The following is a 20,998-nucleotide window of genomic DNA, read 5'->3' as shown; positions in this document are numbered from 1 at the left end:
GTAAGTTTAATCTAAGGCTGCTTCTTTTTCCTACCCTTACCCTTTTTTCTTACCTTTTTCTCAACGGTTTTCCTACCCTTACCCTTCTTCTTATCCTTACCCTCTATTGAGATTTATCTCATCCCTTCATCAGTCTTCTGAGCATCACCTACACAAATTTACCTCTTTGCTTCCAACCAGTTCCACTCTACCCTATTTTAAACCTTTGTCTGTCATTCCCAACTATATCTCCCACTGCCAGATGAAATACAAAGTACCTCACCATAATGGAGTTCCTGTTTTTCTTTCCCAAACCTTTTTTGCCATGAATTTCATCTCTTTTTAGCAACCATATCAACTGAGGAAAATGAAGGCTGTCTTGGCAGAAGCCACTCCTCTGTGATAGTTTCTAACTAAAGCTATTCCTCTTCTTCAGATGGTGCTGAGACAGAAGCACTTTTCCAAAGCTTCTAAATTTTCAGAAAGCCATTTCAGAGAGATTTATTGGATAATATAAAACAAAAATAAAAACAAACAAAAAACCCACAGGTTATCAGATTCTTCCTTATTTACCTACCCTAATAACCCTAATACTGGCTTTGTAAATCACACTATTCAGTTAGAAAGAATGTCCCTAGAAAGACAGGGTAGCTCTTAAAATCATCCACAAAAGAAGTAGTGAAAAAAAAAAAGCTTGAGTTATCTCTTTCTCCTCCTTACATTTTGCATCAGAGCCTGTGTTATTTAATCTTTTCTTGACAGGAATGAGATGTCCTCTGTATCACCGTCACTACAAGCAGTAAGTACACCAGAATTTCTAGCAGCAAAGAACTTATATGGCAATCTACTTAATCACATGCCTCAAGAAAACACATGTATTTCTTTTAAAATATTATTAGGCCCTTCAATTTCATGAGTACTTACTTTTCTTGTAAATGCATGAGAGTGTAATACTTTCAATAATAGTTTTATAGTGAAGGATTCCAGAAGCAGTCATGAAAACCTTCACTACATGATTTTGTTTTTAAATTGGAAGCAATCAGTTTTGCTTCTGATCTATGTGAGAAGCACGATGAAAAACAACGCAGTGCAATCAGTACTGTACACAGGCTACTATTCTGCAGTCAAGTTCAAGACATTTAAATCAATTTGTTTACTGGGAAAAAAAGTGAATGAACTGATTTCTAAGAAGACACAAATTGTGTAAAATTTGCTTAAAATCAAATAACAAAGAAACTTAGGGTAATGGTGAAATCTATTTCACCTTATTTAAGAAATCTATATTTCTGTTGAAATCTGAGATACTCAGAATGTTTATGATTTAAAAATAAGCTTAGTCTTTCATACAAGAGTTTTCTAGTGCCAATCACAGAATGAATTGATGGTAATATAGAACCAAATCACAGAAGATATGCAGACAAAGTAACTAATATTACTTATGTTTAGCTTAGACCCTGTTCTGCAGCATTATTGAAAATTTCTAATTGTACTGAGTATAAATACTTGTAGGATGAGATCAAAATGAAAATAAAATTAAACTTCGCTGTACCAGACAGTACGGGAAAGGTAAAAGTAACACCACCACCACCCCCCAACAGTATTTGTCCGTTCACTTTGATCAGGGCTGTGAATTAACAGAAATGTCCTTAACCACACAGTTAGTACTCTACTGGAGAGCGAGAGATTTAAACAAATATTTAGTTCTTGCTCTAAACCTGCTGTTTATGCATTTCCAAAAAAGACATAATCCAAACTTTTCTTCCATTTTTGTTTCAGGCACACAACAATATTTGCTTAATTTCAGCCCTGAGGAAACAGTCTTCTTTAGATTTTACATCCCAGTCTACAAGATCACAGATGACACACCACTAATTCGAGTCTGGAGTAAAATTGGAGAAAAAAATAGATTTCTGGAAACTCACTAATTGACTTTGTGTGTGTGTGTGTGTGTGTGTGTAAAAGTGACATATGAAGTGTTTTAACAGAAGTTCTTCATTTTCTCCTGTACACTGCAACTTGTTCGCTGCCTTTTTTTTTTTTTTTTTTTTTTTGTTTTCCCCCGAGCGGGGTTAAAATCTGTTGATAGTGTAGGGACATAACAGCACATTTTGTCATCTGTGCAACATGGACCTTAAGAATGATCTTAATTCTCTTTCTTCTTTGGCAAAAAAGACAAAGCAGTGAAACAAGGGCAGGGGTGAGGGGTGTGGGGGGAATCTACACACATTACCTGCCTGCCAAACTGTGCAGGGACAACAATATAAAACAGTTTGAAGCCCTCTCTAAAACCTACATCATTTAGTCCTTTCTTCTACTTGGTGCAGGTTCATCTCTTTCAACTTCTTTTGCAGCAGTGACACGATCCAGTTTCAAGGAACTGAAGTCAAACCATCGATCCCACTTTTCAGATGTTATCTTACACTTCTGTAACACTCTCAAAATAACCTGGCCTTATTGTTGCCACATAACTAGGCAGTAAGGAATGTGCAATGTCTGACTTCTGTGCAACCTAACCCAATACTAACACAGGCTAGAGTTAGGCACTTTGGAAACGGAACAAAAGAAGAAAATGGGAAGAAGGAGCAGGTGATGGAACTGTCAAAATCAGAAGTGAGCAATAAACGTGCATGCTGCAGTGGATGCATTAAAGACTGAATAAATAAAGATGTAACAGTTTTACACAGCAACCATGAGTCTATGAAGGATGAACAAACAGGCAAGAAAGCGGGGGGTAGGAGAAAAGAAAACAAAAGAATGAGGGTCCTGACCTAGCAATACCCAAATCAACACAAAATGAGGAATATGAGGACAATGCAAGAACACAGATCCCTGTGATGGTGACCTAGCACCACTTTGCCTGTGCTTTAGTTTCACAGCTATTCGCTCTCACTGTGGGGATTCCTTGCCCTTAAGCACCAGTTGGTGAGCAGACCAATGTTTCCTCAATAAAGAACCCAAAATGATGTGAGTTAGCAGCTGTCAGGTGTTGAGCGATAGTGCAAAGGCTAAATTTTACTTCAAGATATACTTGCACAGCATCAGGCGATTTTAGTAAGACACACATTTAATATCATTTAACTAGGTGAGATACCCAAATTTCTCCCCTTAAGTTTATGATTTTTTTTTCTCTAATAATAATAACATGCATTGCCAAAGCCAGACTTTGCCCCGTTGTTTGAAACTTGCAAAATCTAGTTAGTCTTCATTTACTGTTCTTCTAGCTCGTGGTCAGATTTGTTGGAAGTTCTGCAAAGCAATTCTACTTCTACAAAAGGATGTCAAAAAGATGGATTAATTCATAATAATGGACTTTGCCAAATCGAAAGGGATACTGAAACATCTCTTATTATTCCAGAATGGCAAAGGAGTGGGAGATGGGTCAATTGGTTCCTCAGCTATATCCTCCCATGAAAGGTTAAAAAAAATATCTCTGTAAGCTTGTGAAGATGTACTTAAGTCCTCGTAACACATATGGCAGGAGTTAAATAAATGGGCTGTCTTCTTGCAGGAAATTACACTGTTCACCATCAAGCAGAATGTTAAGGAATCTGAGTTTCTCTCCTGCAGAGGGATAATGAACCCATATAATTCCATTTATCATAGTGAAGAAGCACTGAAAAAGAAAGTCACTCCACAGGTATACTCCTTTTTCCACATTTGCACATAATATGTAATCATAACTCATTGGTGTACACTTTCAGTTTCAGTGGTATTAGATTATAGATAACTGACATTCTTCTGATATATTAAATCTACCAACTGTCATTTCCTGCTTATTGACATAACCTTAAGAAAAAGAGAAGAAGAGGAAAATTTTATAATTGTGAGAAATATAATGCTTATGGCTTTCCTTCTGCAAAGGCCATTTCCTACCTGAAGGAGGAGGTCAGAAGCTGGTTTGACTCTCTGCTGGAAAAGCACACTTAGCGTTCGATTCTGTTGTTCCAAATCAAAAACTCTCGTTTTCAGCTTTATACATTCTTCCCTCAGATCCTGCAGCACAAGGGAAAACAGGAAGATTAGAAAGCAGGTAACAGAAGCAATTTTAAAATCTCTATGTAATGTCAGACTCTAAGAAGGAATTTAGAATTTAGAATAGTGCAGTCGGAAGAGACCTACAAAGATCATCAAAACCAACTGCCTGACCACTTCAGGGATAAAGAAATTAGAGCATGTTATTGAGGGCATTATCAAAATGCCTCTTGAACACTGACAGGCATGGAGCATCAACTTGTATATATATGAACAACATAGACAGCTTTTAAAATAATACAGATCAGAAAAATTTGCTACTTCATTTTCTCTGGTTATTTGATCATCACATGATAACATCAAAAAAATCTTGTAATGAAAAATGACAGTTACATGCTACATCCTTTAGGAGTTTCTGTTAGTATAAAAAGTGACTGCTAGCAACGTGTTTCATTTTGCATCCTGCTCAAAGCAGAAAACAGCAATTAAGATATGAATATTGTAATAAGCATACGCTAAGGAAAAAGCTTCAGCCACACCATAGCAAAAAGAAGTTCAAAGAGGCACTGTGCCTTCAAGGTACTCTTCTGAAGTCGCATCCCCTCCCTGCTTTTTCTGGAATAACCAAGTCAGCAATGCTGGCTGCATGTTGTGCATGGTCTGTATCTTCCCCACTGTAACTAGTCACCATAGAGGAGGCCAGGCCTTAGATGTCAATTCACCAGACACACTTGTGAACGCGATCCTGCCTGCCATTTCCAATATGAGGTACCAAAAAGCCTTCAGATAGGCCATTAGAGCAGCGGTAATGCGTAAAGACCATTAGAAGCAGAGGCAGAGTGTGAAACCTCTGCATCATAAGGCACAGGATGTAACTGCCACAACTGAAAGATGCAGGTCTTTTAGCCAAGGCTATGGCAAGTTCATCATGAACAAGCCATTAGTGGCTTCCCTATACAGCAAATTATCTATCCATCTATCTATCTATCTATCTATCTATCTATCCATCTATCTATCTAATTTCTAATGTCAATACAAGACCTGATTTTCCTGGCCACATGGAGGAGTAAAGGATTCTATCAGAAAGAGGATTTTGATTTTGGAAAGAGCTGAATCGGACACTCCACCTTCCCCCATAATTTCTGAAGCTGTCTACTTTGAGGTATGGGAGCTTCTTAAATTAAGAAGAGCTGTTTGCTAATAAAGATCACATATAAAAGTAATAAGCTGCAGCCATGTCTAGTTTTATTAAAAAAATAAATAAATAATGACCCCCCCCCAGACATCTTGCCTTATGCTTTTAAATTTAGGCCAGTTGCTGCTCTGTGGTATTGCCTAACTGATTTTACTTCCCACCATATGAAGGTGGAGAAACAGGCCTCTGGATCTCCATATGCTGTCCTGTCAATACCATTATCAACATAATGACCTACCCTCATGAGAAAACAACACAGAGGAGGAAACTGCAGTCAGATGTAGCCTAAATTCTTGCCTACAGTAGCTCTTGTCTCCACTGCAGCCAGCACTGAGGTTATAAGAGGTGAATACCCAATAAAGTAAGCTCATCTTGAGACTTTCAGAAAATTGTAAACATCTTTTTATGCATATAGTATGCATCAGATTTTATGATGCTACTGGATGAATGCAGTTATTTTCTCTTGATAGGTTCTCAGCTTAATATTTGTTTTAAGTGGCCATCAGGCTGTAAGTAAAATTGTTAGAGCCTTTTAACATAACCCCCCCAAAATCTTGAATTTGATGTTATATAAAAAATCTAAAGCTTTGATTTCTGACAGTGAGACCTATTTTATCTCTGGTCTCACAGAAAGCAATTACTAATAGGAAAGTGCAAGCATCAAGTTTCATCATTATCTGCCTTCCACAAATAATCAGAGAATTTAAAACAAAGCCTTGGTTGTTACAACATTATTTAACATTTCAACACTACTAAGTGTACTGAAAGGGAAAAATGATTCACAGAAACTGACACTGTAGAAAGAAATTAAATCTTAGCAATGCCTCTGCTCAAAACTTTCTTATCGTACAGTCCTAAAACCATAAGATTTATGTTCGAAACTTTAGACTTCCTGTAAAAAGTGAAATATAAGATAGTAGATTACCCACCCAGATGCTATAAACTGTGCCAATGGCAATGCCACTTATAGTACAGAGAAGAAATGAAGCACATTAAGGTAGCAGTATTCTGGTAAAATAAAATCTCAGTTTAGAAAGTTGAAGTCTTAAAATTACCAATTAATAAAACTATCAAATGTCTGAAACAACTCTTTCCCCTCCTGAGCGCAAAACGACCAGCTATTAAGATCACAATCTCCCAAATATGTAAGGTATTCCTACGGTCTCACTAAAGCAATAACTGAGCATCTCTCTATTCTTGCTTTTTCTCTGCAGTATGAGTCCCACTCTTCTCCAAAATGGGATTCAGTGCCCATTTCTAGAGGTTCCAGAAATGTGCTGCTCTTCCTCTGAATGTGCTTCTTCTGTTTGAATAATCCAGTTCGTTTTATTTCACTGATGAAAAAGGAGAAATGACTTTCCTACAAAACCCTGAAAAAACAATATTCCCTCAATATACTAATGAAGAAGGTAATATGCAAAAAGCAAATACGTAGATCAGAAGATAATTTAATTAAGTGGTATAGCTCAAATTTCAAACTGCTGATCTAGGTTTTACATGAAGAAAATAAAATAAAACATACAGTCCCCAGCACTTTTACCATCTCATGTGATATGAGGAGTCCTTGGATAGAAGGAGAAAGAATAGATGCTTCCAGTAAGTATCAGAGCACACACGTTTGTCTCAAATCATTTTTTTTTGACTTTTTAAATTTCCCAGAGGTAAAATTTTCTATTAGTTAGTGGTGGAAAATCCATATAATTTTGCCATATAGAATTGTGAATTTTTGTTGTTTGGCTAATTCAGCACAAACCTCAATTTAATATAGTTTTTTCCACAATCCACAGTAAAAAAAAGAAAAAGCCTCCCACATTAGAGAAATTCTATATGTATTGTAACAACCAACCAACTTGAAACGTGCACATTTAAGACTGTAATTCCATTTCAAGGTTTCAGTGACATTGATAAATCACTCAGGCTTTGCTCACTCAATTTGTGTCACCAGAATCTCTCAGTGGAATCACAGTCCTTCCACATACTGGTGAGTACACAGTGCTTTATTCGTTACATTACAGCATGTACTTAATTTAAACAAAAATTAGTCCTTGAGGGACAATTTCAAACTCACAGCAAAGCCTACGCAGTGTGCGTTACTGTACAAAATCACTCCTCTCCATTTTCTGAAAGCTCCCGGCTTTTCTTCATGTCTCACTATGCCCCAGAGGTGTGTTATCTCACTGTGGCATGACTGGCTCTGTCTTACTGCTTAGCTGCACTACCCTAGATTTATCTGTTTACTGGTTACTATTTGGATTCAGATATCCACCTATTTGGGACTGGTGTGAGGAGTCCAGGTTCCTCTTTATTGCATGCTATTGTGTTCCTGTCTTTTCTTATAAAAGAACTTGTATGAATGGTGTCAGGAGAACTCTAACAGTTAAATATTCATTAGCATTTAGAAAAGTACCCTCTTTTCTCTTTCTATGGATATTAAATTAGCTGTTATTACTCAGTAATAGGTAAGCAGCTGTTACTTCCCATCAATACTAAGTAAATCACTTTATTAAAATGTATTCAGATCTGTTTTTATTGTATCCATATGAATTCGCTGGTTCCTATGGGCTTGGGAGGATTCATTACTGAGAAAGTACATAGTCATCAAAATGTCTGACACCTTTGAAATGGGATTCAGGAAACTCCTCTATTCACTGGAAAACAACCACATTATTCCCAAAGTAGAGATGAATACACTGAGATTAACCCTCTGGTAAATATTTAATCACAAATGGTTTTATATTACAATATGTGGATCCGTTTTTTTTTGTGTTAATACACAAGAAAATGCCTCCATCTTCATTTAAGCTGTACTGAAATGCAGGTTTGGGATTTTTAAAAAATAGCTGATGTTTCTAAAAGGTGTTACAGCAATAGCTCTGTAGGCTGCAGTCCTTTGACGATACGCAGCCCATACAGTATATGTGTATATGGAGAATAGGGAGTATAGGCAGAGTAATACAAGGCAGACAGCAGCCGTGCAAACTTGCCCATATGTTGTGGTTCATGAAGATCACTTCCAAGTTACAATACTTCCAAGAGCTGTAAGGAAATATCCCTCTTCTAGAGCAAAAGGCTTTGTCATGCTTCAGTAAGTCATGGGATGAAATAATGATACATGAATCCCCAACCTGTGGAAACAGCTGTTTTGTGGCCACAGTTCTTGGGGGAAGAGATTTAGGGAATATTCTTACTTCTGTATTTCTGATTCCAGGAACATGTGGCCCAAACTGGCAATGGCACCCTCCAGAGTCTTGCATCACTCACCTACACATCACCTCTGCCCATCTCTGCCTCCACAGCAGGGTAGCCAAAAGCAGACTTACTGGGGGCAGAACATCTGCCTGAACATCTCCTAATCCCGTCCAGAAGGTCATAAAGTTGATTCGCAAAAAAATTGGTCCAACAAGGTGCCGAGCAGGGTCTCCATCCTTTTTCCTGCTGTCCAGATGAACAAATGCACTAGTCTGCACATACTTAGTATTCACTGACGTGCAGATGTTTAGGGCTGTAGCTGTTTGTCTCTCCTGCTGCCAGGGCATGCTCCCTTCTGTTAATTTAGTTGGCGAAGCTGAAGGTCATCACGTTCATGCCAAAGCAGTGCAGCAGCCACCCTGAAGCTACACCTACGCCCAGCCTCCTACCACCTCAGTCCTGAGCTGCGTCCTGACCCCTGCCTCGGCTTTCCTTGAATGCCTGCCCCAAACAATGAACCTATCAGAGGCTTTGGAGCCTCTCCCCTAAAACTATTCCTATATGTTGTTATATTTGCATCTGCAAAGGTTTTGGGTGCATGGAGGAGGTTTTTGATTATCTTGGTGTTTCTTGCTGCATTTTAAGAACATTATTTCTTGTCCTGTCATTCAGTGTAGACAAAACAGTTTATATTCTTCCTTGCACTATCTGCACTAAAAGACTGTATTTATGTTCCTTTCAGACTTGTCTTTTTAAAGCTAAATGATCCAAAACATTTTAATAATTGCACATTCATCAAGTGTTCTAGATCACACAAAGGATCATTTCATGAATACTGCAGTGTTTATAGCTTATTATAAATCTTTATATCTTGGGTTTGTTTATTTTTTGTTCTTTTTCCCCTAAGACAATGACATCATGGAATTGTGTTCAACTTAAAGACCACATCTTTGTATAATTGTTTGTCCTACCAGTTAATCCCTGCTCTCTCTGGGCAGCTGATTATTTCTGCTTATATGTAATTACCTTGCTTTTCTCTCTATTGAATTCCGTCTTACTTTTTTTCCCAGAACACTGTTTCATTTTGCCAAGATCTTTTGTTACTTTTACTTGTCCAACTAGGTTCTATTTGAAACTACCACACTTCATATTCAAGTTTGGAGTGTGAATGGAAACTTCAGACATGACTTGATCCAGAGCGGACCTTTACAGTATCTGCAGTGAATGTTTTCATTTTGACAGGTTTGCACAACCCCACAAGAATTTTGTTTATACAGTGCTTCCCTTGCTTATCCAGAATAATGGAGCATGAGGCCATCAAAAGACAAAATACACAATCTCTATTGCCGGTCCCCAGCCCACAAGCAGAGTAGCCAAATTGCCATTCTAGACTCAGTGCCCTCTCTTTTACCCAGGGAAGCACAAGCTGACACCAGGAAGTCTTTCCTTTCCCTGAACATGAGTGGAAGTGCCAACTACTGACTTGCACTGTTATTTTTTTGTATTTTATTTCACACAGGAACAGGCTGTGGGAGAGCCAGAGCTAATTATGGATAAGGAATGGAGAAGTCACCATCTGGGGATGATTATCAGACTCTGTTTCGGCGTAGGTAAACAGTAAGAACTGGACATGGCTCCTATTTGATTGAGCCTTGAAGACGTACAGTCTCATGGACTTTTATTGACCTGTATTTCAGAAAGCCCTTGAATTTGGGCCAGACATGTTGCAGCATTGGTAATTAAGTGTGCAAAAACTATTTAAAAAAAAGTACCCTATATAACAATATGTATATCTTAAATGAATGAACTTCTGTAAGCTTTAAGTTACACCGAAATACAACTTACCTTTTGAGTAAGTAAAGCCTGAACAACCTGATTAGCTACCTGAAAGAAATAGATAATATAGTTTAAGTACATGATCATATATGTTTTTGCATAACATTACCTTCTTCTGTGGCTTTATACTCCATTTTCCATCAAAAACCACCACGAAAACTACTATTTTCATTATTTACTAGCATTTTCATCAGGTTATACTAGAAAGAATATATGAAATGCCAGTCATTACTTCTGTGCTAGTCTTTATAAACAAACATCTATCAATTTTAGTGTGACATGATGGACATTTCCTTAACTTCTGTCATCCTTTCTTTAAACTAGATTAAAACTTCACAGGTTTATATGCAGCTGTTGTGCATCAGCATGGATTGACTTGCATTCACTAGAGCTGATTTTTACCAGCTGAGGAGTCCTGAATGTTTTCATGAAGTTTAATTGCTTCTTGATTCAATATTGACAAAATGGTACATCTATCATGACAAGCAGAAACCATAAAGAGCCACAGAAAATTAAAGTACCTACTGTCATCAAAATGTGGTTGGAAGGCATTCACACCACACAGTATAATTGACTTGAATGACATTACACACCATTGATTAGTGGAACTATATATTCAATGGGGAATTGTTGAAGTTATTTATATTATACACCCTTTCTAATTTATATTTACCAGCAGGCATGGGGGGAAGAAGGAGGAATGGAAAGAAGGGCCGAGGTAAGATTTTCTGTTGATGATGTCTAACTTGCAAGTTACATTTTCAATGTAATATAAGAGTTGAAGCTAATTCATTTCTGCAAAAGATTCAGTGCCATTTGATCTAAAAGGTACCTTTGATTCGTACTCTCGCAAAATTGCCTAGTATCAGTCTTTTCCTCCGAGCTGGTCCCTAAGTTAAGGCAGCCTGTGGAACAATGGTCCCATAAAATTGCTCTATACATGATTTAACAGAAGACAGACTAATATTAGAACAGTAATAAGCAACAGAAGTAAATATGTTGCAGTTTTGAAAAACCATGTGCCTTGCCCTATGGGCTTTCACAATCTACATCCAACAGCATTCCTTCTGGCATATTCTTCCAACGTCTGTTTGCTCTACCTGAAAATTGAACAAGCCACGTCTAATACACTATTTCTTTACTTTCTGACATGGAGTTACTTTACCAAGAACTAAAAGGTTCTTAGAATTGTATACAAGTCTCTTGCAACAGAATTGCCTACGAAATTACACCTATACCTTTATATATTGAATATAAATGACATGATCCTCCAAATTAGAAAAAAAAATAATTTTCCAGTGCATATGGGACAAATTTTCTAACTCTGAGTGTATGAAGTTAGGTATCTAAATGGACGTACTTGCCTATGATCCATAGCTCCCCTAGATCTCAGTAAGAAAGGTATGGAGCTAGTTTCTTAACAAAATTAGGCTATTTCATTCTTGTATCTAGCAACTTGGCAAAATGTGTTGCTATTACTATTCAAAGATTTTTAGGTCTGTATGCTTGGTGGGAACAGTGGTGGGAAGCCTCCAGTGAAATGTTCTGCAGCAACCACAGTTAATTTAGCAGTCTGTAAGTGGAATCGTGTCCAAACTGTTGCATTTCAAATGAGGTTGTCATTCTAGTCCTACAACAGGGTTAGTGTCCAGATGGAAATAAACTTCTAAGCTATAAGGTATTTATTACTTACAGGTATCAAGAGACACCATGGATATGAACAACGTAAGCCAGCACTACAAGGCGGATAGTCACAACTACCAAACTGAGACCACTGAAGGCAGAGGGACTGGTACCTGAGAATACGTGAAATTCCCACTGATATGAGACAGAACTGTGCCTCAACCCCTGCAGGCAAGAGACTGTAAAATGACTTGACCTGTGAGTCATGAAGTTAACAGGGCAAACACAAGGCATAGAACCAATGTGGCTGGTTCCTCAATCTGCTGTTACGCAGCATATGACACTGCGTGCCTTCACACTGCCTGCCTTTCCTTTTGGCTTAATCGCCAAGATTTTTTGGTGAGATTTCTTTTTGTGGACTGCAATAAAAGAGATAAAAGATCAAGCTCCACTTTTTCCTTACACAATTATGTTTACATATACATATTATAAAGTGGTCTTAATAGAAAAGGTATAAAAGAATGAATCAGAGAAAAGAGACCCTAGTGTAACATATATTACATCTTTTACAAGTACTCAGATTTTACAGGGCTGCCTTTAATGGATTTTTACATACGCACACAGACATTTCAACTGTACTAAAATGAAAGGTGTTATATTTTATTCAAACTTCAGAATGAGTTTTTACAATGACTTTGTATTTTTTATTAGCTAAATGGATACGTATTCAATAATGTTACAGTTTAATTCTTAAAACATCAGCAAACATATTATCTAAGCTAAGTTACACAATTTCCTGCTTATAAGTATAGTGAAGCTTGACAGAAATCTCAGCTGGCACTGTAAAGTGAATAAACATGACATTACCACTTGCCAATAAACTGAGAGCTGAATTCTAGGATAGGAAACCAGGATTAGGCATGCTAACCTCAAACACTGAAGATATAGGAAGACAATCCTGGTTTTAGCATTAAATTCTTCAGAGATGGAAAGATACGTATATGTGGTATTTGTGAAATTAAATGAGCTCTTTTAAGTATTAAGTACTGGGACGATAACACTTTCTTCCAGATGTTTCTTCTAAAGTTGTTTATATATACATCCCAATATGAACAATTACTTTAAAAATCAGCGAGTATTTATTTAAATTCATGAAGGACTCTTTTTTTTCCCCACAAAAATATTCATGCAATACATTTTATTTTCCTGAGATCTCCAGTAAGAATCCTTTTTTTGGAAAGGGCTTTTTCACATGCAATACATCCTTAGAAGACTCTAGATGGAAGTGAAGGTTCTCACATGGACTGGGTTATTCACTAATTACTTTTATATCTGATCTCTATATTGGTACTGTAATGAAGCAGAATTTCCTGGGGAGCCCCCTAAGGGGATGTGCTCAGGTGGGTGCTAACTCAGGAATCCTGCAGAACTTATGATTATTAAAAAAAGATTTCGCTGCCTAAGCCAACGGTAACAACTTCTTCACCTCAGTGCTCAGAAAGGAGTAGGTCCAAGTCTGTGCCAGCTAAAACAACGCTGGCTGCAGTGTCCCTGCCAAAGCACCATGGGAGCTCAAAGGGGAAGGAGGAGAAAAAAAGTGATACCAAACAATGGGAAAGGACAAGAAAGGGCATTGCACACACAAAAAAAGATAAGCAAACAAAACAAAAAAGTAGGGAAGCACAAAACCACAGGTGACAAGAAGCACGCTCTCCTGAAAAAGTTGACACAGTGGGAGAAGATGGATACAGCTGTGATAATATCGAAGAACTGTAAACAACCAGCCTAATGTTGAAAATAATAAAGTTCAGAGCATAGTTTGATATAATTATTCATTCTTCGAACTGCAACAGCATGTAAAAAATACAGCCTTGGATCAGAAATCCATCATGTTACTGCAAACACAGAATAAATACATATCATCTGTCCTTGTAGTGTGCCTGCAGTGTTTTTTCTGGGAGGGACAGTTATGGTGCTTTACACATCTCCAAAATGTAGACAGATTTTGTCCAAGACAATCTAAAAAATAATTTTAAGCTCTGTAATTTAAACTAAAGTAAATAACTATGTGGTAATTTCATCAGGCCAATGTGCTAATTTCACTCAGGCCAACGCAGACCAAGGCTCTGCAGCTGGCCCACAGCCACAGAAGAGACAGCACGCAGCCTGGTGGGAAAGTGCATCTGCAAATATACTACACTGGTGAAAGTGTGCATGTGCTGATGAAAGTCAACCTAAATTGGAAGCTTGTTGTACCACAGCTATATTGATCATGACAGTAAAATTTCAGCAAATGCTGATTGAAAATTTAAAAAGCTGGTATGAATGCATGAATTGTTATCTGCTATGTGTGGTTTAGACACTCGGTGTACTCTTTTTCCAAAGGTAGAGCTAAGAAGCCAGAGTAGGTTTTATGGTGTGTTTTTTTTTGGTTGCATGTTAGCTAATTACTTTCACTACTACGCATTCCCATTGTAGAATGAGCAAATGATTTTCACTAAGTAACACTTTAAGCTACTAAAAGTCTCAAAATTATTTTAAGCTCTTGCACGTCTTGAAGAACATTATTTCAGGAAAATGAGAGGAAAAAGTAAACACCAATAAACATCTCATCATACAGAGAAAGCTGTAAGCAATAGAAGAGACACTGCCCAAAATCTTGTATGTCCTAAGGCACACATTTCTGGAATGGTAAGCATTGATGGAGTGCTCAGGCAGTAACTGATGGGTGAATTAGATAGCCGTAAATGGGAAGTCTGATCAGAAGATGAGGCATGCAGTAGAAGTCAGCCAACAGATAGGAAAAAACAAAAACAAAAACAAAACAACAACAACAACAAACAAACAAACAACAACAAAAACAAACAAACAAAACCAAAACCAAAAAACAAACAAACAAACAAACAAAAAACCCCACAAAACTGGCATAAAGACCTGGGTATGTAAACACAAGGGGGAGCAGAGAGACAATTCCTATTACATAGGAAAGCTGGGGGGGTTCTGACAGAAGCATTGCCACCTGTGTTCCACACTACAGAAAAGCAAGAGCACACAAAACCAAACAGGTAAATGATAATTTTCTCCTCTTAGGATAATTTACTGAGAGAAGGCATCCCTGCAAAAGGACATCTGTCTGACAATTTAATTCCAGAATAACAACATCTTTGGTGGCAAAGCCAGTACAGCAGTCAAGTCCCAAATATTGGTCACGGAGATACCAACTTTTTGGTGAAGACAAACAACAACAATTTACAGCAGAGGTCATGGAGTATTTATGACTGACAGACACATGTTCTTGGAATTACATAGACTGAGGTAGTACCAGAAAATTGCAGAACAATGTCAACCTTGTATGAGAGGAGAAATTTGTTTCTATTCATTTCATTGCAGTACCAGGTAAGAACACCTCTTTTTAGCTACCTTACCTCATCAAGACATCTTTCATACTGTTCTCTCTGATTTTCATTTTCCAGAGCCAGTGCTGAATTCTCTGCCTATAATAAAATACAATAAACAAATAAATATGTATATTAGTCAATGGGTATCTTGAATTACAGGCCAATTCATAAATTTTATTAAGGTGAGTGCTTTGTGTTCTTCTTCAAGATCCAAAATAAAAAGCACCATACAATTTGTTTGAGTAAAAATAGTTTCTGAAATTATTCACACCATGCATTACAACTTAGAACAAAATACCAGCAGAAGTATGTCTACAGTCTCATCTTGCCAGGTGCAACAGAGTCTGCAATTAAACATTATAAAAGATCTTCATATATCTTTCTTTCTCCCTTTTTTACTCTTAGAGTGAACTTGCTGTCTGAGGAAGCCACTTGGAAGCGAACAGAAGCAGCTACTATCAAAAGGTAATGATGGGCAATCTTATGTAAACATTTACTCATGGCAGCTTTTCATAAGCCAGGTTTCTGCATCGAGTAACTCCAGATGCACTGACATGTAATAGATAATTGGTAAATTACATCCTTTAGCAAAACCAGAGAAATGTATTAATCTTTACCTTAAAAAAGCTACCAGCACTTTAAGAATACAAGTGGTATTTTAGTACCTCTAAATGCAATCTTAAAGTCAGAATTTTTTTCTCTAGTGTATGTCAGTTTAAATATGATAAAGTTTTCTGTACAGTAGTGCCTTTTATCTATCTTTAATTTCCATTACACTCATATTTTTGCATAGTGCAAACTTCAGAATGGCAGAATCTGGTACATAAATTAAAGGAAATCAATGCATTTTTCTATATATTATGACTTGGACTTTAGGAATACTGTCAGTGTTAGAAAAGGAAAATCTCTTAAGTGAGATGTATACAGCTGCATGAGAACAAGTTTCAACTAGTTTTCTTTTAAAGACTGAGAAACTAAAACAATATATAAAAAGCTGTGAGTTAAAGCAGGCTCCAGAAAGCTCTTTGCCTCCCCTGTATAACTTCTCATCACGTAACCATAACACCACAATCACTGCATTCAGATAATTACAACTATTATACAATTTACATTACTCGCTTCACTTTAACTGTTCTGTCAATCTGTAAAAGTTTAACAAGTGCTGTTTCAGAAGAGTCATGGTTATATAATACAACACTCATAAATATGGTTAATGCATAATATTAGGAGAAAAATTAATGCAATGTACTGCATGGAAAGAGTCTACAGAAAGATGCACAGTTATCACTTCTGTGTTAAGAAAGGTCAATGATTCAGCAAAATGAAAAGCCCTAAGTCCAATAAATTGATTTGTGGTCACTGTGGTCACAGTCCAAGCTAGCAAAGGTGGTAAAATGCTCAGCGTAATATTTTCACAGTGCTTCCTCCCAATGGATTCAACATATGGCTATAAAAAGTCTATGGGTGATCCTGCAGGGAGCAACGTAAGACGAGCGAACAAAAAATACAGATGCAGAAGTAGCAAGGTAGAAGTAGCAGAAGCCACAAAAAGCAAGAGCAGCCATAAGAAATCAGGAGCTGGAGGGTAAATAGTCCTCCTCTACACTGAAGACGCTACCACATACAGTTATCAGTTTGCTTTTACAGATGCATTCCTGCAGATTGATTGATAAAATAAAGAGACGATTGCTATATAAAAAGGTATTTCTATGAGTTAAAGATCTTCAGATGTTTTCTCTATGACTATCACCTTAAAATGTCATCCAAGATAAATTCTTACTGTTTTGAAGCTCTCATTAAAGGATTAGTCTGCACGGCCGTTTAACTCACTCATGTGGTGTACCTTTGGGTTTAATTTTTGGAATTTTCATTTTCCATAATGTGAAAATATACTGTGTGATTTTATCCTAGAACAGTCTGAGCAGATTGCTTCCATATAGAGATGTCTAAAAGACCTACTACCTGCAGTTGTACTATACAAAATACCCAGAAAAGTCCCCATTATTTCTTAGTCCTTTTTTCCTTTGAATGCTGTGAGGTTTTAAAATGGAAGCTAAGCCTTCCTGGCTCTGGTAGCTGAATCTCTGATTTCAGTGAGCTACCCCTTTACAAGCAGGCTACCAAAATTAGGAAATCTGAACTTGACAGCATTATAAATAAATGGTACATTTTTCCTCTTATCAAGCCATAGTGGAAACATCTGTATAATAAAACCCTTTTCACACCAGTAGCTCTGAAAGTGCAGAGAAAGGATGTAATGCAGCCAATGTTAGCTTGACTTCTGTGCTTCTTGATTGCTGAGCAAATCATGCCCATTTATTTGGCGTTTTTGTAATGAGGACTGGACTAGAAGGGAACACTTGACCGACTTTGCTTAAGATTCTGCGCCACTTCCCACAACGTGGGAAAACCAGGACTTGATACACTAAATCACCCTATTCAGCAACTGAATACTTGATAATAATCCACAATCCCCCAAAAGTATTCATTTAGAAAATCTGTAATAGCACTTGTGGTCTCAAAACCCTGCCTCCTAATCCAAACCTTCATTTATTTAACAGAAACCACTGGGCTTTGTTGCTGCCGTACGTCTGCTCTTTCTTGCTCAGAGGGACCTGCCCACCTCTGAGCCCACCTCCAGTATTGCTCATTCCGGGCATCTTCCGCCTGTTAAGCAAAGTAGGTCTCATTGGAGAAATCACTATTACATTTTATTTTCATTTTTATTTTCAGGCCGTGCTTTTAGTAGGCTAAGCCGCAATAAGAAGCCCCCACTTCTCTCAGCATGAAGGCTATTGCATGCTTGCAGGCACCCAGAGGCAGTGGCAGAGAAGTACTGACCCCTCTCCAGTCATTTCTCCCACACACAGATAGCCTAGCAGGGCAGCAAAATCGAGACTGCTGAGAATACCCTCTGAGATACCACCTCATTTCTACGGTGATTTCTAGTCTTAGGCATAGCTATCATCTAGGTATTTATATGTATTTTGCTACAGATGGAAATAAAACACCTCTGCCTTTCAGCCTCACAGGCACTAGAAGTGATGCAGCCCTGCAAGCTGCTGCAGGCACACGACATTCAGCACTTGCCACCAGCGCCCATAGGCAAGCCTGTGTTTTCTTGGGGGTCAGCTCCCAAAGCATGGTATCATCCTTACAGCTAGAAGTAACTGTGCAGAGCTTACCACTAAATGAAACATTGCATGTGGCTTTTGGGTCATCACAGAGTCAAGGATCCTACAGATGTCAGAACAGAGGGACTTCCTAGTTCTGATTTGGAAAAATTATTGCCAAACAAAAGTCTCTCCAAACATTGGAAAATTTAAATATTTCAGTCAAGACTTGGGAAATGTTAAACAGCCGTCAGCTGCCTTAATTAGAGACAGCTTTGTTATGAATGATGAGAGTGAGTTTATGGAAAATCAATTTGAAATTGAAAACTTCAAATTACTTTGCATAAACCAGAAGTAACACTGCTAAGATACAGTCATTACAAAAGACTTTGTCAGCTCTAATTTTAATCCTTTTCTTGGGGTGGAAACCATAGCCATAGTAACAATGATGATCTTCAGGTCAACTAAGAGTCTTCTTTCTCCTTCACAGATGCTGAAGAAAACTACTTTCACCTACATGAAACAGCTTTCACCTCAAATGAAACAGCTGCTCACTGTTTCATTTGAGACCAATAACAGACAGACTACAGGACTGATACTCTGAGGTTCAGTCCTGTTTGTGCTGAAGTCGACAAGAATCTGACATTTGTTTCCTATGAATGAAGATCCAAGCCCAATGCAAAGAAATAAACTATATTTGTTTTCACATTACACAGTGTTTCCTTAAAACTATTTTTTTTCTCTGGGATAGCAGGAAGCTCCTTGGTTCACAATGATTTATTGCTCTTGATGCTATAGAAGAAACAAGAAAACAGAAAGCAGCCATGGCTTTTTTCACGTTACTAAAAATGTGTTACTATACCCGATCAGTAAAGGCACACCAATTAATTACAATTTAAAAAAAAAAAAAAATTGTAAAATGGTAATGATCGTTATGATACCCTTAACACCAAGAAACAAGGAGCATCTATTCAAGCACGATATTCACCTATCCTTCACATTCTTGTGAAAATCATCTTCACCTGAAGTCTAAAATGCATGTCAAATATACCCTTAACACGGTCATACTTACTATTTTGTTAAAAACAAACAAACAAACAAACAACATCAAAAAACACAACACAAATATCCCCCTAACACTTCCCCCAAAAAAAGAAGTGCTATCTTTCCAGAAGCATTTATTACCAGTAGGCTCTGGTAATAAAACAAAAAGTGCTCTGCTGCTTTCCGTTTTTTTCTGAGTTTTTATATCCTCAAGATATCCTCACCCACACTGATAGAGCCTGGCACCTTTCAGCTAAATAGTATCAGACTATAAATAGCTGAAATCAATATGCTCATCATAAATATACTCTTACATCGATACACACATTTAGGATGATTTCTTCATTCTCTCCTCTTCCCTCTTAACTGTCTCAGAGAGGATTATTAGAACAGGTTAAGGACTGCCGACTAGCTATACTTTGTTCAGCACTTACCCGTGTTTGGTAGGAGTGGCAGACATTCTTGTGTCTGAGAACGCCATGAGACATCCATGTCTCCTCCAGATTTGCCTCTCTAAGTGGCACTTGAGAGGACATCTCTCACTTAACATCTTGCAAAAGCCCTTTCTGTGTGCTTCTTGAAAGAGGAGTGAAATGCTTAAATCATGTTTGAAATGAGATTTGGATTTTAGTCCCTAAAGTGCTTTTCAAAAAGTTTAATCTTAACCTTTATGTGCCTTGATTTATTAAGGCAGGAGAACAGGAACAACATTTTGTTATTTAGCTAGCCTATTTCAATGCGATAAGAACGAGGATATGCTGGGTGCTTTGGGGTCTTTATGTGAAGAATTACTTAATGTACCTATTAGGGAATCTTCAACAGGCAGTCCTCTACACCTTTAGCACCACGCTGAAAAGAATTAAAACACCAAAGTTTCTGCTAGAAGACATGAATAAAAGAGAAGCACATAAAACCAGTTGTCCTTATTCAACCATTGTAGAGTTGAAACAACATAAAAGAATGGGTGGAAGAAGGGAGAAGAAAAGGAAGGATAGAAAGCATTTACTGTGCACTGAGGGAAAAGCAGATGAAGGTCTAAAGGTTGTGTGTCAAGTTAGCAGCTCAACATGCTTTGAAGGTATCATCAATAAAGGTCAAGAGGAACAAAGTTATGACAGTGAACTTTAAAATCCCTGACAGAATGCTACAACAGTGGTTACCATGTGCACTTCTTTGCTATTCATACTAAACCATTAGTGCGTTTATAGAAAGGTTTATCGATTTACACAGACACTCATTTGTCATGCCCCGCGCAGTATATTAATAGCTGTCCAAGCACTTCAGAAGTGCTCAGCAATTTCTTCATGCTTTCAGCCTCTGATTTTGTATACTTCTGTGGTCACAGCTGCATACAGCACACGATTAGAGAGGTTACAGCCTGTTGCTGGTAAAAGTAAGTAACAACATTGTTGTAATCTTCCCCTAGGTCCTTATGAGGTCCTTATGGCTTTTTTTTTTTTTTTTTTTTGCTAAGCTGCCACCCCAGGAAGAGTTTACCACTTGAACCACCTCCATATATTTGGTCGCAGGAAACCTGGTATTATTCTGCCCACCTTACCCAGAAAACTTGTCCTTTGAGATCTAGCCCAGTAATCACACTTTCTTTTCAATTAAACAAGTTGTCAGACTAAAGTTTAACATCAGAGTTA

At 37.6% G+C, this 20,998-nt stretch overlaps 1 protein-coding gene across 4 annotated transcripts in view; it reads right to left on the bottom strand.

Moving 5' to 3' along the window:
• The window catches only part of NCKAP5 (NCK associated protein 5), a 364,164-nt gene that overhangs the window by 82,639 nt on the left and 260,527 nt on the right, over positions 1–20,998 (bottom strand). For all 4 annotated transcript variants that reach the window (XM_082763525.1, XM_082763522.1, XM_082763523.1 and 1 more), the window contains 3 exons: positions 15,220–15,288; positions 10,181–10,219; positions 3,853–3,972 (listed from right to left, as the gene is read on the bottom strand). In XM_082763525.1, coding sequence (XP_082619651.1) covers positions 3,853–3,972; positions 10,181–10,219; positions 15,220–15,288 — 228 coding nt within the window. The remainder of the gene's footprint in view (positions 1–3,852; positions 3,973–10,180; positions 10,220–15,219; positions 15,289–20,998) is intronic.

This window comes from Aythya marila (assembly GCF_965140915.1).
Source record: "Aythya marila genome assembly, chromosome: 6".
NCBI lineage: Eukaryota > Metazoa > Chordata > Aves > Anseriformes > Anatidae > Aythya > Aythya marila.
This window is presented reverse-complemented; position numbering and strand designations above follow the sequence as displayed.